Source organism: Drosophila virilis, chromosome 5 (genome assembly GCF_030788295.1).
Source record: "Drosophila virilis strain 15010-1051.87 chromosome 5, Dvir_AGI_RSII-ME, whole genome shotgun sequence".
Lineage (NCBI taxonomy): Eukaryota > Metazoa > Arthropoda > Insecta > Diptera > Drosophilidae > Drosophila > Drosophila virilis.
Window position 1 is genome coordinate 13,360,942 of NC_091547.1, and position 17,672 is coordinate 13,378,613.

A 17,672-nucleotide genomic window follows, 5' to 3' on the forward strand; every position below is an offset into this window, starting at 1 on the left:
TTTGAAAATTGTTTAAATGAAATATATGCTGAGTATTAAAGATTATTTCTAGTAATGAAAAAAAAACAGGCACAGAATGAGCCAAATTAACAAATGAGAACTAGTTCTTTGGAGTACGCAGTGTTGGGTAATAACAAATATCGTATGTCTCAATATGTTAATGGCGCCAAAATATCAACATATACACATTAGGAGTATTCAGGAATGTTATTGAATGTTATTGAACCAATGTTTTAAAAATCAAAGGATAACATTCCACCATAAGGATCGATAATATAATCAGAATTGTAAATCGGATAGTTTTCTAGGTAAAAATGGTCTCTATTGCAAATTGTTATCTACAAACTTAGTTTTGATTATTCCATTAAGGTATATTGTGGGTATGAGAACGTGTTGACAGGCAATTCAATTATATATACATCCAAAGAATCTGTGAATGTTTCCAATACTATTTGAAAGTTTCGTCCCCAATTTATAGAGTATTTTTTAAGAATATACCTACGCTTTTACTTTACAGTTTCTATTTATCTCAATCATTACACTACAAATGCCACAATGTAAGATCAGGGTTGATTTTTACAATGAAGATTGTCAGTTTGGCAATTAGGGATGGAACAAGTTGAACCACCTCTAGTTCCACTTAAAAGCGATAACAGCATGCAGTTATTATCGATAGTTTTATCTTATTTCTTGTAATCCTTATTTTTGAGAAATAAAGGAAAGAATTATATTTCATTAAGTTACGGACGGAAAATATAACTGGCTCTCATAAGCTTAATATAAAATACAATGGATGGCTTGGAGGATGCATCCCAAATGGAAATCAATCTCTCCAATACAAACGCGAACTCCCAAATAGTGTTAAACGATCTTCGACTTCTCGAGCTAATCTATATGTATCCGTTTCTATTCAGCAAAGCGGTACGTCCCCAAAATGACAAAGACTATGAGGAATGGGGCTGGGGGGAAATAGTGAAGGCATTCAATTTAAGTTACGAGGGCTTAGAGCTCTCCGCGCCCTTCTCCGTCGAGGAGCTCCAGTGGCGCTGGTACAACCTGCGGCCCATATGCCCGACGCTCGGTAAAGCGTGCGGCCAAATACCGAGCGCACTTCGGGATATAGTTAGCAAAATAAACCAAATGATGAATGTGAAACCGCCGGCAAACATCAAGGGTTTGACTTCGACGCAACAGTTTTTACTCGATCAACTGCCGTTTATCGAGCAGCTGTCGACGGCGCACCAGCGGCAGTTGGAGGTCGAGGTACTGGACGCCATATTCAAGGAAGAGCGCAAGGTGCGTTTAGTTTGCAAGGACCTCGGTAAAAAGGAGCTGGCAATTGTGCTAAACGAGTACGATGCCTTCCTAAAGGCGATACGCGTCAAAGAGCTGCCCGTACAGGTCAGCTCTCGCAGAAGCTCCGCTAGCAGCAACGGCAGCAGCAAACCGGACAGTTCTGCAGCTGCTCGTTCCAGCAATCTGGTCATCAGCGATGTACGCGGCCACAGCGAACCGCAGCCGGAGCCAGCAAACCCGCCCACATCACCGCTGGTCATAAAGAATGAGCCACCGGATCAGCTTGAAATAGAGCTGCAGCCGCTGTCAAAACAGTCGCCCGATAAAGAAGCTGATCCAAGGCTGCGATATGTGCCGCTCAAGAGCGCCAAGTACTATGTGAAAAAGGTGCAAGTGAGACTGAAGCGCCTGGATCTCGCCGACTATATGCCGCTGTCGTATGTGAGGAAGACCCGCAACAGAAGCTCCTGACTGCGTTCGGGAGCTATTCAGTTAAGTTAGTCTTATATCAAATGCACAATAAGTTTATTTAAAAAATACATTACTATAAATTACAACTTAGAGCTATTGTTTAAACTGATTTGATTTTGTTGCAATCACTAAACAAACAGTTTCCGAAACATATGGGGCCGGCGACATGCATCTAGCCGAGCTGTTGGCTGCCCGCTGCCCGGCGGAGCGACTGCAGCAGTCCCAGCGCCTGGAGAGCACAGTTGTCCATATGGTATGTGGCCTCGGGCGCTGAGGAACTTGGCTACTTGTACATTACATTTTGTTCTACATTTTTGTAATCGCATTTGTGTTTATTATCAACAAGAGTCACAAGAACGTAATTCAACATGTCTACAAAATACAGTCCATGGTAGAAAAAAAAAAACGCGCAGCACTAACAAGACTAACTAACAAACAACAAAGCCACAATCCAGCAGTCAGTCGGTTGATGCGGATGTGGCATACTTTCATCGGGTGCACGCACATTTCAGTTCCAGTGCCAACCACACTCTAAAACAGCTGATCCGCCAGATTCCCAATGAACGTGGCCAGGTTCATTGAGGAGCCCTCCTTGAATTTCAGTCCAATCGTTTTTCCATACGCCTGTATGAATATGGCTCGAACCGCGTTCAACCGTTGCTTGCGTCTGCAAAATTTGAAAATCATTGAGAATGTTTGTTGATGAGAATACTCGGAAAAATGTTGTGTATCAAAAGAATGATAATAAATAGATGCGATTTCTTGTTATCCAGCTAATCCCTTTAAAGGTTCAGTTCGTGGTAAATAAAATTTAAGCTTCGCGTTCAAATTGGTTCGCATCCAAACCGGATTTCAGTTCATCTGTCATCTGTCCAAAAATATAACTCTATTCCAATCTTTTGCGAAATCTTAGAAAATTTCGCCAGCTTATGAAAAATGATTGAGAATCTTTCTTAATTTGTTGCTTTAAGCCAAGTGGTTCCAGTATTTTCTTTTAGATTATCTCTATAGATAGAAATTTTGATTTTGAATGAGTGTACTTACAAATTGATGGATTGCTTGGAAGCGGCTGCGCTGGCGCTGCCCGCCTCCTTGGAGGAACCATTAATGAAACCGTGCGTGTTGCTGCTGCTGTTGCTGTTGCTATTGCTGTTGTTGCTGCTGCCGCTGGCGCTGGGATAGCCGCTGGGGTAGGCGCTGGGCGTGTTGGTGCTGCAGTGATAGCCATTGCCGCCGTTGCACATTGGAATGTTGTCTGTCTGCTGATGCTGTTGGGCCACGAAGCGCATCATGTAGCTGCCGTTCATCATGGAGTCTATGGAGCCGGTGTCGGTGACCACCTGCCAGCTACCGTTCGACGATGTCGACTCCTGGCGCTGGCGCGCATTTGAGCCGGGCACTGAAATGGGGCTGGTGCGGGATCTGTGACCGAGAAGAACCAAGCATGTGAAATCCAACCGAAGTCAATTCAAATTGCTTCACTTACCGCTTTGGATTGGGCGATCGACTGGTGAGCGGATTGACGAGCGCCGGAGGTGCAGTTGCCGCCGTAGCTGCTGCTGCTGCTGTTGTTGTTGTTGTTGTTGTGGCAAAGAAGTTATCTGTTATGGACATATCACAGTTGGAACAGTTTGAGTAGCTATCGTTGCTATCTTGATCGAAGGCCAAAATGTAGTCTCTGCAAGAGTAAAGCAAACGTTCGCTTAAGTCCCTAAACAGATCTCATCAAAATCATATATAAAAACTTTTCTTGACTTTCTTTCATTTTTTATAATCTCAGACTATATTAAAATCGTTTCAACAGAAGGTAGTCTTTCATAATTTTCAAGAAATCCATCAATCTACAAAGTTTGACGGACCGATCGAAGCATAGAAGAACAGAAGCATTTTAAAAGCGATTCACCAATTGCGGAAAATGGATGGAAATGTGAATTAGAAAACTTTTAGTAAATAGCAACTTGGATTGGCTAATATCCGCCTAATCTCCGCTATGATTCCTGCACATCTATTCATGTTTATGCCTAGAATAATTCTTCCTAGCATTTAATGCGGCTTCACTTACTCCTTGAGCGGCTCGTCGTCGCAGCAGTCGGACTTGATGACAATGACGCTGCTGCCGCTGCTGCTGGACGTCTTGGTGCGCTTGCGGTGCTCCACGATGCTGAACTCCTCGTCGGTGATGAACTTGAGCACGTGAAAGCAGAAGAACATGATGTCCTCGCCGCGCTTGAGGCGATCGGGCAGCTGGTGGCCAAACAAATACCAGTCGTAGGCCAGCGTAAAGTACGCCATTTGTAGGGCATTGAGTGACTGATGGATGAGGCCGTCGGCCCAGAGCGACAGCCGCACCAGGGAGACAAAGAGGGGCGTGCGGTCCCAGCCACTGATGCAGTGTATTAGCAGACCAGAGTTATCCTCCTGTATATACTTAAGCGTGGCGCGCAGATAGTTCTGCGTTATGGATACCAAATCCCAGTCACGGTACTCCGGCCAGATGATGTCGATGTCGGCGGCGGGTCCCAAATTGGGTATGTTGATGTTGGCATCGTTGAACGACTGTTTCCAGTTGTAGTGCAGATTCTTGGCCATGTAGTTGTTGTCCCGGAACTTCTTGAAGAACTCACAGCCCGGATACGGCAGCGATAGCAGATTAAAGCTCTTGTAGTGCTTGTTAGGATCGGCCTTCTCCGACGAGGAGACGCTATAAAAGTGCATTTATATGTAGCCCAAAAGGAAATTCGATATAATCAATTGCGGACTTACGCCATGAAGTATTTGATTTTGCGATTCTCCACCATGAGATCCACAATTGTGGATACGTTTAGCGTGTGCAGCAGCTGGATGTCGCTCTTGATGACCTCGTCGTAGCTGAACTGTGACTGCGCCTGGTCGTTAATGTGATTGATCAGCGACTCGTCCGTGGTGTCCGACTCGTTCTCCTCGCCATTGGGCGCGGCATAGTTGGTGCCGCTGAGGCAATCGTACGCATAGTCCACCACCTTTCGGCCGTACGTCTCCGGCATCACGGAGAGCGTGGCCGAGCGGCAAATGTATTTGCCCCGATACATTATGACGGGGACGGCGAAGCGCTGCCTGCAGCGCGCATACTTCGCCATCGTCACCAGCTCCCGCATGCGCTGTATATCATACTGATCCTCGTAGATGGTGTTCTGCTGCGGCTGTTGGTGCGCCGATGGCGGCACCGATTGCTGCGGATGTTGCGTCTGCAGCGGATTGGCAAAGGTCACAAAGGCTTGGATGCCGATGCCAGCTGTGCTTCCGTTGCTGCAGTTGCTGCCAACGCTGCTGTTCAGCGGCGTCGCTGTCGCCGTTGTGCCCGCTGAGCCTCCACCTCCTCCGACTAATCCTCCTGCACCGCCCAACCCGTTGCTGGGTATAAGCGTCTTGGCCATGTGCCCATGCTCGTATTCCGGTATGAGTATGCGTCCAGGATACCTCGGACTCAGCAGCCCGTTCGTATTGTCCAGCTCAATGAGGCTGTAGTCGAGCTTGAACAGAAATTCGCATTTTTTTGAGATGCCATACTCCTGTAAAGGAAAGTCGAATAAGCGCATATTTATGAATTGAAAACGACTGCAAACATAGATGGATCCATTATAGTCCGGGTGTAGCCCGGACTTGTCCCTGGCAAGGCATACCCTGGAATTGACCTGATGCTTCTCCCTAAGCTCACACACACCTCAGATACTCAAGAACTTTAGCTGTGCCCATAAAACAGATAATCAATCTGACACGAAATTTCCACATGAAGTTCTCATATACATCGCTTCAATATAAATCCCCTGACCTTAAACTTTTGAATAAAAGGTATTATAGAAGACTTTTGTTGTTTTTGAAATAGTTGACGCTAGCTTTCTCCGTATGGTTTTACGTTTTGTAATCTCTTTTCAAATTGCAGCAATAAAATAATTTCCTTGTTTTGGTTTTGACATGATATTGAATCTCGCCTTGACGGTTCACATTCTTGATAACCTTTTCATTTCGCTGCATCCACAACATTTGCTTTGATCTTTAAATAAAGTTTCGCCTATAGACATTTTGAATATTGTTTAAAAATACGGGCAATGAGACGAACAATTTGGAATCGCATTGAACAGCTGCGTGGCACGCGTTTCAAATTAAACATACGATAAGCCCCAGAGTCTCGGACCCCGCTGGGGGTTATCGTCCATATAAAGAGTCGAGTAACCGTGAAATTCGGAATTCCTGTTTTCAATTTCAATTAGCAAATTACACAAATATGTTAAAGCTATAAATTACACTATAAAGAGTTGAAAGCGTCTATCCCAATTGAAAGTATTATGCAAATTGGGTAGAGAATATAATTTTCGAATTTTGTAGATATTTTAAAGTTACCCAACTTAGTTTTTTGATAACACAACGGAATCCTGTTGGCTTATCAAAAATCTAGCGCAGTTATAAATGCGATTGCATAACTGGGATTACATCTGGGAAAACCCTAAGCGTTGTTTATTCCTAAAGATCGGAAGCATCTGTCCCAGACAGCGGATGGCTTATCGAAAGGAACGAACAGGTTTTTAGCACAACAAAAACGAGCGATAAACATGGCAAAGCGAAATGCGAATAAATAGAAACGTTAAAGTAAACTGCGCAAAATGGCTAATGCGGCGCAACAAGCGAACCACATACCAAAACAAACGTGCCAAAAAGACAAACACACCCACACACAAATGCGTTCACACATGCATGAGGCGCACACATGTGCAGGCAAGAGAAAACTATGCGGAGCGAAACAAACGAGCAAAACAACTAAAACGCAATTACCGCCACGCGCTTGCCTGTGTGTGCGTGGGGGTGAGAGTTTATGGTGGGCGGGAGAGTGTATTCAGGTTGTGGTGAGAAAGTTTTTGACGACTGAAAGGTGTTTTGAGTGGGCAGCGAAAGAGAACGAACGACACAAGTAACGGTTCAGTTGACAGCTTGACTAATAGGCAGGGAAGCTGTAGAAGTGAAAATAAATATATTTACGTATATAAGATATTCGTGTAAACACACAAGATATTTTTAATATCTACGTATATATCTATATATGCATGTGTAATTAGTAAATAGCTGGCAAAAGGGGGACAATAGTTTGTTGTTGTTTACATCAGCGAATTCCACGTCATTATCTTTAACAGCACGCCTCTCTCTCCCACACAGACACACATACATACACGCACAAAAGCAAAGACGAATGCGGCGCTCTCTCCGACGCATGCACAAGTTTGCACAAGTGTTAGCTGGCGCGAGAGAGACGGATGCAAACAATGTGCATAATTTTGTGTGTGTGTGTGTGTGTGTGTGTGTCGTTGAGAAACCAAAAATCTTGGCGTTTTTATCGGCAACTTGTTCGCTGTATCGCCGCAAGTGTGAGTGAGACAGTGAACATGTAGCTGCTACATGCTGTAGTTGTTGTCGCTGCTGTTGTTACAAGCGCAAACACACGCACACAAGTAGCCGATTGTCTTGTGAGTGCGTGTGTGTGTGTGTGTATGTGTGTATTGAACTGCTTGCTTGTTGTTGCACTTTTGTACTTCTGTACTGTTGTACTGTTGTGCTGTTGTACTGCTGGCTGTTGTTGTTATTATTATTGTTGTTGTTGTTGTTGCTGCTGCTGACGTGTAGTGCACATATTTATTTTCTTTGTAAGCGCAGCGAGGCACACAGCATGCAGTTGGCTGTGCTTTTTTCGCTGCGCGCCTGTTAATAAGGCGCTGTAAAACTTAAAAACAACAAACAGACGCGCGCGAAAGCAAAATAGTTTTGCAGACTTGTGTTGTTGTCGCTGTCGCTTTTGCGATTACAGACACCGACACCGACACAGACACAGACACAGACACAGACTGACGCCAAATGCAATAGTTTTGCTGCCGCTGGCGCTGCTAGCAGCGATCAGCATCAGCATCAGCTGCTGCCCTGACCCAAAAAAACAAATTTAAGACGAAGTCTGTTGCTGCTAAGCAGCTTACATGGTCTCCTCCAACTCAATCTTGGTCTTCCTCTCGCTGTCTCCTTCTCGCTAGGCGCTTGGCTCAAGCAATGCAGTTTTCTTGCAAACCCGGATTTTGAAGACTTTACCAGTACTGGGCAAGCAGAAACCGTCGCTGCAGCCGCAACAATAACACACAGCTGCACAGTTTAGTTAACAGCTGCGCTTTCTGCAAACGAGCGGCCAATCAAGAAAAGAAACTAACACCAGCGACAGCAACACCGACGCCATGACACACCAAGACCAGGCCAACAGCAGCAGCAGCAGCAGCAGCAGCAGCAGCCACAGCAGCAGCGACAAGAAAAGAAAATAAGAGAAAACGACAAACAGAAAATAAAAGACAGCACAACATGTAAATAAACGTTCCTCTGACTTCGCTGGCATTTGGGCAAGGCTTATCACGGACATCACGCGAGTCCACATGTATATATATATATATATGTGTGTATGTATGTATGTATGTTTTTACATATTTATTCATGCATATTCATCGATCGCCGAACACGGAAAATTGCTTTTCTTGAATGAATTATTCAGGGCGAGCGACACTGGAAACAAGTTCACGTCAGGCCCGACACGGCTCGGGCCACTGACCACACCTCGAACATGCATTCTGTTAAGTTCCGTTTTTGTTGTTTACAGAAATGAGTTTTTGTTTTTCTCTTTTTTTGGGTTTTTACTGCGTTCAAAGACCCCAAGCGAACACGTTTTCGATAAATGCCCAGCTATCGACAGACAAGTTATCGGGCGCAACAGCTATTCAGTTCGTTTTTCAAACTAATCTGTTAGCCAACCTTTATCAAGCCAACTATTTTAATGTGCAATAATAACCAGGTTTTGATATGCAGTTTGACAAGGTCATTCTGAATTTCCAACATATGTATTTGATGGGCAACAACATTTGCATATCTCGACGGTTGGCAACTTTTTAAAGCTTCAACTTACAGCAACAACAACTCGTTTAGCCGGAAACTGGGCGCACAAAGCACAAAGTTTACAGAGAGAGCAAGAGAGAGAGGAAGAGAGAGAGTGAGAGAGACATGAGCTTTTAATTGGAGGCCGTTGCAATCAGGAAGAGCTTTATTCCATCCGCCTGCCAAGCACATGCACAGCATTTTCTTTGAATGGGTAAGTAACAGGGGCTTGACTTCGATCACCAGCTATTTAACATGTTCGCCTGTCAATCAGTTCATCTAAAAGTCTCTTAGGGGTCAATGTCAACGATTCCACTGACGTGTCGAAGGACACATTTATAAATAAATAAATCAAAATTTATTTAGCGGAAAAACTGACTAAACACTTTTTAAAACTTATTCGCAGAACTGGTTCCAAGTCAAGAAGGAGAAAGACATCTTATTTGTCTCGAATGTACGACCCACAACTTTTTGCGTCATGCCACAATCTGTTGCCACGCAACAATCGCTGCACAAATTAGCGGATGCCATATGCAGCCGCCATTTCAATTATTATCGATTTTATCTGCTCGTCAGCAGGCATTCATAAAGTGGCAGCAGGCCGCAGCAGCAGGCAACAGGAGCATCAGCAGGAGCAGCAGCAGGAGCCGCCCCTAATCAGGATATGTGCGTGCCTGGGCTTTGCGGATATCATGCGAACCTTGTTTTGACGGTGCCTGGTTCGAAAATCATAATGCCGTGTGGTGAATGCGACGACAGACGTCGCCAGCTCCTGGAATTGGCAGACGCATTGGAACTTCAATTGCGCTGCACTGGCATCTAATCGAATTGCACTCGCTGCGTCTCCCGAGGCCACTCTCCCGGACATGCGCCCGGGCTGTAGCTGCGGTTCCGCCCGGTTCCGCCCGGTTTCTGCGCACCTGTGCCAAGTGTCTGTGGTTCGTCCCACGCTAAAACGCCAACAGCTGCCAGCCAAATGCAGTACAATAGCAACAACCAGCCAACTAAATCCAAGGACAGGGGTTGTGCAGCGCTTCAACTGTTCAAGTTCGACGCGCAACAGGCAATCATAAACACAAGGTGCCCAGCGTGTCGTCTTCGGCACAGTGGACACAGGTATATTCTATAAGTGTGCGGTTGCTCATGAACTGGAACCAGGAATTCCAGTACTATAAACTGAACTAGTTGCTCAGCTCAATCTTAAGCCTAACCCCCAAAAACCTTACAAATACTTCAAATTTTGATTTAACGTCGACCAGGTATATTGTCTTCATCAATTAATTAATTAATTAATTAATCAAGCCTAGGCTCGAACTAAGATCTGAATTTATGGTTCGAAAAAAAGAATTATAAACGGAATCGACAATCTCTTTTCGCTTTATTCCTTTTATATTGTCGAATATATATCAGATTTTAAAGTCTTGTGTGTTTGAGAACTTCTATTTTTGGCAAACTATTCAAAATAATCTATATTTAAGAGGAGTTTTTATAGAAGCCAAACGAAAAAGATTTCTTTCATTCATTCATAAATGAATTATTGAAAATTCCATTTTAAATTACATCGGAGTAATAATTTAAATATAATTAACTTTAAATCATCAATTTTGATGACATTGAACTGTTTGTGTTTGATTGTCACCAGAAATATATTTTCGTTATGGCGAATCGTTCCGCTTCAATTTGTGTGTGTTTGGATGCGGACTTGAAGTTCATTATTAAAATGAACTAAATTTAAAAATAAATTATTCTGATTTGATTGAATATACCCAAAGTATACTACGATTTAAATTTTTCCTAATACTTATGAAAACGAGTGAAATTTTGAACCTTGACCTTTTACTGCCAGCTGATTAAAGAAACCAAGCCCAAGCCTCGGCTCGGTAACATATATATATTTATCAATATTAATAATTTTCCAGCTTATTTTTTGAGCATTTTTTTGGGTGGTTTGCTCCACTGTGCGGCGTCATTTGCTGCAACAGCCAATGCGCTGGAATTAGCCGCAGCTGGTCGGCATCTTTGATTTATGCGCGCCTGTGTCCCGTATTCGGAAGCGCCCACACAAGTACGCGGTACAGTGGACAGAAGAGTCAGGCGACGAGCAACGCGGCACCCACACAGGCGCTGCCAGACGGCACAGGCGCACAGGAAAGAGCGCAGCAGTGCAGAGCGGCTGCAGCCAGCGCCAGACAGATGACGTTGACGTCCTGCGCAGTCGGCATCAACTGGAGACCGCTCCCGCATAGCCAGGCAACACTGTGCCGGCTGCATGCAACCCCCAAAAATGTGCAACTGCGTGGGCGTACAGAGTTTGTGCAGCCTGGAAGCGATTTGGATTCGAGCTGCTGCCAGGCGAGATACATAAAACACACGGAAGGAAACGTAGCTGCAGCTGCAGTCGCAGTCGCCGTCGCAGTAGCAATCGCATCCGCATCTTGGCCTGGGCAGGCTGCAGCCAGGCCAATCGAATTTTGAGTGCGCAGTAAATGAAATAATTATTTTTTTTGCAAGTGCTGTGAAAAAATACATCTGCATGGAGCTCGTGCTGGAGGATCATCTATTCCTGGCCTCCCTCAGCCTGCTGGCCCTGGAATTCTATTGCCTGGTCCGTTTGCTGGTCATCATCTACCATATACTCGACTGCGTTCTGGCCACCATCAACACTTGGCTACACACCAATTAGCCAGACGATAGCAACAACAACTGGGCCACACAAATAGTATTATTAACAAGAACAGCAGCAACAACAACAACAGGTGGGTTAATATATTGTAAAATCTTGTTGAAAGTGAAATATTTATACACACATATATTAAAAAAAAATATATACATATATATGGCTGCATATTTATGTGTATGTTTGGTCTATTTTTATTTGCTGCCCCGAGCAGAAGTAGATGATTTTTTTTTTTGGCGCCCACACGATAACGGGTAATGTCTAAGCACACACACTCGCACACACACTCACACACTCGCACACACATGGACACCTTGTTGCAGTTGTGCTCGGGCTATGCCAATGTCATTGGGCAAGGTTTGTTATAAATAAAACAAATGCAAACAAAACAAAAAAGTCAAATTTGTTGCTCATTTTCATGATAAGTCCATAAGCTAAATACGTAGCCAGTACAGTGAGCTCTCCTTTGGACGAAACAAACTGGTTCCCAACGAATTGAAATAAAATCGAATGAAAATATTTACATGCAAACAAATCTGTTTTAAAAACCAGGGCTGCAAATGCAAAAAAATGCATTGCTGGTTCGGTTCACGGTTCAAACCAAGTGGTTTAGTTAAAGCCCTGGTTCGTCAATTTTCCTAGAGCTTTCATGACTATTTCATATTAAATAGTTCGAAAATAATTTGTTTTTGATTCGGTTCAGTTTATCGAGCAATCACTGTACTTGACTTTGCGCACTTTTTGCTTTTCGTGCAATTTTTTAATATGCATTTGAAGTTCAACACTTTAATCAGGTGTCGCCATGACAACAGATTAAACCTGATTATAAACAATTGTAGTGCTATTATTTGAATTTAATTGTATGAATCATATGTTTGACTGCAAAAGTTCTATACCCTATAAACAATACACATGTGGTATGTATGTTTATTGCGAAAATGTTTTCTTACGAATTTCTATTTCCAAAGCTTAGAAAGTTCTTGAAAATGAAGTAATAGATAATTAATTTCAAAAAATATTCATTTCCTTTAAACATTCGACACTTTTCCTTTAAAAATGTCTTCGTTTAGCGATCTCCCACGGAAGTGCAGAATTGTCTGAGATGGCGGCGGGCAGCAATCAGAGAACTGGTTGGTCGCATCGCATGAAGAGCTTTCAGTCCAAGCAGGCGGACATTAATCGTTTGATAATGAAGTATTTGGTGGCAGGTGTGTATTTAATGAGATCCTGTGAGCATTTCAACATAGTTGTCCACTGACAGAGGGCTATTTGGATGTGGCGCAGGGATTCGAGGCGGTGGCCAGGCTGGAATCGGGCGCACAGGCGGATCCCGTCGAGTATCAGGAGCGCATAAGGAAGGCGGTGCGAACGGCCCAGGTGCAGTACGCCATTGACATGGCCAAGAGACTGTACCCAAAGTTGTTTGAGAGCGAGAACTACATGTACTTCCACATGCAGCAGCTGCGCCTCATCGAGCTGATCCGTGAACGGAATCTGGAGCGCAACTCCGGCAGCGGCGTCTCCGTTGAAACGGAACCATCCGCAGAGAGTTCGCTTGGAGACGATCTCCTGCAACACAGCTGCAGGCAGCAGGTGAGCCATGAGCTGGAATCGACCCTGCTCAAGTACGAGCAGACGGCGAGCATGGAACCGAAAATGATGTTCCTCGTCAAGCTGATACTCTGGGCACAGAGCAGGCTCGACAAAGATGGCTGTGCCGGGCGCTGTCAGCTGGATCTCGAGGCCGCCGACTTTGAAGTGGAGCTGAAGCGCGCTTTGCAAAACGATTAGAATATCGTGCAGCATGCCCAAAGGGCGAATCCGGTGTCTACTGCTACTATACAGATCTATAAATCTATATTTATATATGTGTACAAATACAATTTTTTTTTTTAGATGTGCTTAAATACAATGTTCTAATATCTTGATGTGCAACAGCTACACTTGCTTTTATTCAGCTCAGCTTCAGATCAAGGAAATCTCCATTAATTGTCGTCATTTTAATTCTCTATATAACTGAATTGCGATCAATTCACAGACAAAACAGTAAGAAATTATTATCGACGATGATTCCACTCGCAAGTGTGAAAAACCCGTGGAAAACGGTCATCCGATCGCCCTCAAACTTATTTTCAAAGATATTTTGTAAAAAGTGAATGGAAAATAACTATTTCAGCGTTTCCACCTGTATCGGTGGAAAACGGGCGAAACGCAGAGGAAAGTTTTGTAATTTTCTCCGATCGCAAATATCTTTGTGAAAATGTAGAGTTTCGTCTAATTATCTTCAAAATTATTTACATAAATCTAGACTAAAACTTTATACATTTAGAAATTCCACCCACATGTGTGAAAAATTGGTGGAAAATCAGTTTTTCAAACGATCGGCCTTAAACTTATCTGCAAATAATCTTTGCGTACATTCATTTGACACATGTTTTACACTTTTCGCAAACTCCACCCCTCCCACAAAAAAAAATGCATGTCAAGGGATAAATTATTTTAATTTTTGGTTTAATGCTTCACGCAACTAAAATGAGTTGAAAAATGTTGATCCAACTCGATCCTAACTAGAGATAGCATGAATATATAAATTTCCACAAACGGCAAATAGATAAAAAAAAGTGATATCTACAATTTAAAGCCAAAAATCACAATGCCAGAGAATTTGAAAGATTGGTGTTCAACGCAGAGTCTAAGACTGTAGAAGTTCATGTTTGCGTTTAGAAATGTGTTTTGTATTATTTAAAACAAGTATATTCTTAATCAATATGTCTTGTAGAAAGAAGTCCATGTTTGCTGGCTTTTCAAATTGTCATTTCCCACATTGTCCACTTGTCTCGTGTTCCTGCATTAATCTGTGTGAAGATTAGTATTTACATTCGCTTATGTAATTGCCCGGAATGAAACTTTGCCCCGATGCACAGATCTGACTCGTTGTGGCGCCTGTTCAAAATAATCTGAAACGCAAATTGCTTGGTCACGTGCCAGCATCAAAGCTATAAATAATCTTTCCCCAATGACAAAAAAAAAAAACTAAAAACATTAAAATAAGAAACTAAAAAAAATAAAATAAAAACAACAGCAGTTAAGTAAATAACTTTGAACAAAGAAAAATGTTGAGCAACAGAAACACATAAAAAAACCAAAAACAAAAACAAAAACAAACCCGCACTTATCGAGGTGCAGTTCAAAGATAAGAAACTCGGTTAGTATACTAAGTTACAGTATTCGTGCGGGTCTAATCACTTTCTAAGGTCCCTTGACTGATTGGGCGAGTTCATATAAAGCAAGCGAGATTAAGTCAACCCTAAAAACTAAGGGGCGTAACCCATATAATTTACCTATAAGCCAGTATATATATTCCCAGTTTGAAGTTCCTCGATTTTCAACGACAGGACAAGAAGTTATATAAAACCCTAAACTTTTACTAATTGAAATATAATTTGATATATTTATGATAAGCAAAAGACAATCGCTTTGCCGAGCGAAGTGCGCCAAATAATATTTAAATATACTTAAATATTTTATATTAAATTGAAAGAGTAGGTAATGTACTTGGTTTCGACAAAGCTCAAAGCTCTGGAACTCACGTTCAGATCGTACGTGTTTAAGTGATTTTATTGGAAAGAATGAAATTTCTTGTCACAGCAACCGAACAACATTCAAATATGGTCTATGTATAAAAAGTGGCGTAGGACCGAAAAGTATTCAAATTTCATGTGATTCACGAAATGATTGAGTCTAGAAATAACGCCACGCCAAAGATTAAATACTCTTACAAAACATATTTTATCAATAGAGCCATATAGTAGTTGGAAGATCTTGAAATCAAAACGTCAAGAATAGATATTCTTTGTGTCATTCTCTAAACAAAAGTAAATCAAGCCCAAACTCATTTGCTCGACCGATAAGAAAACCCAGTTGCTTGTTAGAAATCTTGGAAAGAGCATTCAGTATTTTAATTTGTTTTGCACTTGTCATTGTTGTGCTCTGACAATGTTGCCAGATAGGAAAAAGCTTGCGCTCGGCGCTGATAACGGGCAAATGTTTGATAAACGAATAGATAATATACACAACATTCTAGAGTTTAGAAACTGCAACAATGCAACAGGCAGGGGCAAACATTATTTAAAAGTGCATTTGGCTTCTATTCATTTCAATTGATTGCAAAGCATTCGCGTTTATCAGTTGCAGTGCTGCAGCTGAGCAAATGCATTGCATGAGGAGGGGGGTGGGGGACTGTTACGTGCCAAGTTTTGTAATACGCGGGCCATACACGTATGTCCCCGACGAAGGTATTTGTTGTTTCACTGTTGCCAACTGTTTGCGGTTTTCATTTACATATACAAACACATGCACTCTCTCTTTTGCACACACACACACACACACATGCACACGCACAGATGCTCCCATAAAAAACCATTTGTTGTTATTGTTGCCGGCTAACGCTTAGCGGCCTGTTAACATTGACAGTATGTTAACAGAAAATGTTCAAGATGCAACAGCAATGACAAAACAAGCAAATCACACTAATTTTTTGTATAGCCTTTTCTTTCTTAAAAAGGCGCTTATTTGATCAATATCAAACATATATATATATATATATATCAATATATGTAGCACACTGTTTTCTAGTTATTTATATTAAGTCAATAGGTCGAATATAATGTGATATGGTTTAGTTGACACGCTTTGTTGTCCACTTTCCAGCCCCAAATAAGTACCAATTGAGGACTATGCGTGACTGGGGGCAACATTGGGCCTACTAAAGAAATTAGCCTAGTGCGTGTAGACAGTTTGTTGTAAAAGTCGTTAATGTTGTAGTTGCACTGCGACTAGTCACAAACATAACCGTAACTTGAAACGAGGGCAGAAAGAAGAGAAAAGAAGAAGCAGCAAGGCAGGCGACCATACATACATACATACATATGCAAGTATTTGTTGTTGGGCGAATCTTAAGACGCACCTATCGATTTCTTTTGATTAGAGTTGGAGAGGATTTAGATGGTAAAGGGAAAAAAGTTAATTTGGGACAGACTTTTTCATCGCTCTTTTGGGCGCGGCCACCTGATGGGAAGGGAAGCAATGGATGTGCCAGTTGCTGCCCCCCAATCCAGTCTGCAGCCCTGTTACTGGCTTTGGTAATGTTACAGCACGTGCACGTGCTTTAAGTGGATTTGTGTCACAGGGTTTTTTTTTATTGTTAGTGGAAGGCTGGCTGTTCAGGTGAACTGGACTTACCGTTGTGCCTTCCTCAAAGGCCACCGCCTCGAATGATTTTTTTTCGAAAATTTCTAATAGATCGTGTAAATCCTGCTGTGTCACGTTGACCATTTCGTTTAGCTTTATGCTGCTCATTTTTGCGGCGCTGCATTTACCGTACGTTTTGTGTGGGTGTCGCGTTCGTATGTAAATTCTATTTCTGCTACGCACACTTGAACACTGTTATTTTGCAAAGACACACAGACGCACAGACACAGTGACACGAGTAAATGTGGCAGAATAGCGCTGGAACGATGGTTATTTATTAAACAACTTCTAGGTCGGCTTATGCTCTGCCTATTTACGTTTTAGACCGAATTTTATTTTGTTGTTGTTTTGCTTTATTATCTGCTTCTGCTTAGCCGTTTTGCGTTCCGCTTTGGAGTTTGTTTTGTCAACGCCTTTTTAGGCTCAAGCGCGACGTCACCAACTCTTGCCGCGACGTCAGTATTGGCTTTCGCGTCACCGCACGCACAACAAAACACAATTTGCACACCTTTGAGCAAATTTGTACAAATTTGATTAATTAATTACGCGCTAGTCTTTTTGAGTTTACTTTAATTACGACGTAAATAGCACACGGACCGAACACAACAAAACTCTGCGTGCGTATGTGTGCTTGGCTTACCTCCCGTTCGGTTGTCTGCTAAATTAACATTTTATTAACATGTTATTAACAGCGGAACCAATTTTTTCTTTTGGGATAATTGATAATGCAATTCAATTAGAACTACATTTATTAACACTTTAATAATTACAATTTTTTTCTCTTGTCATATTAAGAACAAACATGATTAATAACAGATCCATAGCAGAGCTAATGCAATGTCTCAACATGGCCACATGTCAAAATACTACTTGAGACACGTTCGATACCAATTTCGATAATCCTGTAACAGTCTGTTAGTGTACTGTTAACGCACGAATAAATTTCTGTTACCGCAAAAGTGGCGCAATGTGGAGTCCGATACTCTATGCAAATTGAATATTTCAAAATTGCATATGCACTGTTCCCTCAGAATAATATACCAATAAGAAT

The 17,672-nt window shown here is 42.3% G+C and overlaps 3 protein-coding genes across 5 annotated transcripts; 2 read left to right on the plus strand and 1 right to left on the minus strand.

Annotated features, from left to right (window-relative positions):
• The first annotated feature begins 662 nt into the window (after nucleotides 1–662).
• On the plus strand, nucleotides 663–1,857 carry Lhr (Lethal hybrid rescue). Its single transcript, XM_002050077.4, has one exon. It carries the CDS (start codon nucleotides 790–792, stop codon nucleotides 1,765–1,767), a length of 978 nt encoding a protein of 325 aa, XP_002050113.1. The 5' UTR covers nucleotides 663–789; the 3' UTR covers nucleotides 1,768–1,857.
• On the minus strand, nucleotides 1,794–17,442 carry EDTP (Egg-derived tyrosine phosphatase). 2 transcript variants are annotated; one of them, XM_002050075.4, is made up of 6 exons: nucleotides 16,613–17,442; nucleotides 4,531–5,315; nucleotides 3,830–4,468; nucleotides 3,254–3,445; nucleotides 2,812–3,189; nucleotides 1,794–2,434 (listed from the first exon to the last, which is right to left on the minus strand). In XM_002050075.4, exons 1-6 carry the CDS (start codon nucleotides 16,727–16,729, stop codon nucleotides 2,299–2,301), a joined length of 2,247 nt encoding a protein of 748 aa, XP_002050111.1. In that variant the 5' UTR covers nucleotides 16,730–17,442; the 3' UTR covers nucleotides 1,794–2,298. The 2 variants fall into 2 exon arrangements, with proteins under 2 accessions (XP_002050111.1, XP_070066234.1); XM_070210133.1 differs by lacking the exon at nucleotides 16,613–17,442 and adding an exon at nucleotides 6,439–6,525.
• Nucleotides 10,671–13,306, plus strand: LOC6625856 (glucose-induced degradation protein 8 homolog). Of its 2 annotated transcripts, none has more exons than XM_002050076.4 (3): nucleotides 10,671–11,450; nucleotides 12,442–12,579; nucleotides 12,633–13,306. In XM_002050076.4, the coding sequence occupies exons 2-3, from the start codon at nucleotides 12,474–12,476 to the stop codon at nucleotides 13,160–13,162; spliced, it is 636 nt and encodes a 211-aa protein (XP_002050112.1). In that variant the 5' UTR covers nucleotides 10,671–11,450; nucleotides 12,442–12,473; the 3' UTR covers nucleotides 13,163–13,306. The 2 variants fall into 2 exon arrangements, with proteins under 2 accessions (XP_002050112.1, XP_015029278.1); XM_015173792.3 differs by lacking the exon at nucleotides 10,671–11,450 and adding an exon at nucleotides 12,147–12,288.
• Nucleotides 17,443–17,672: the final 230 nt, after the last annotated feature.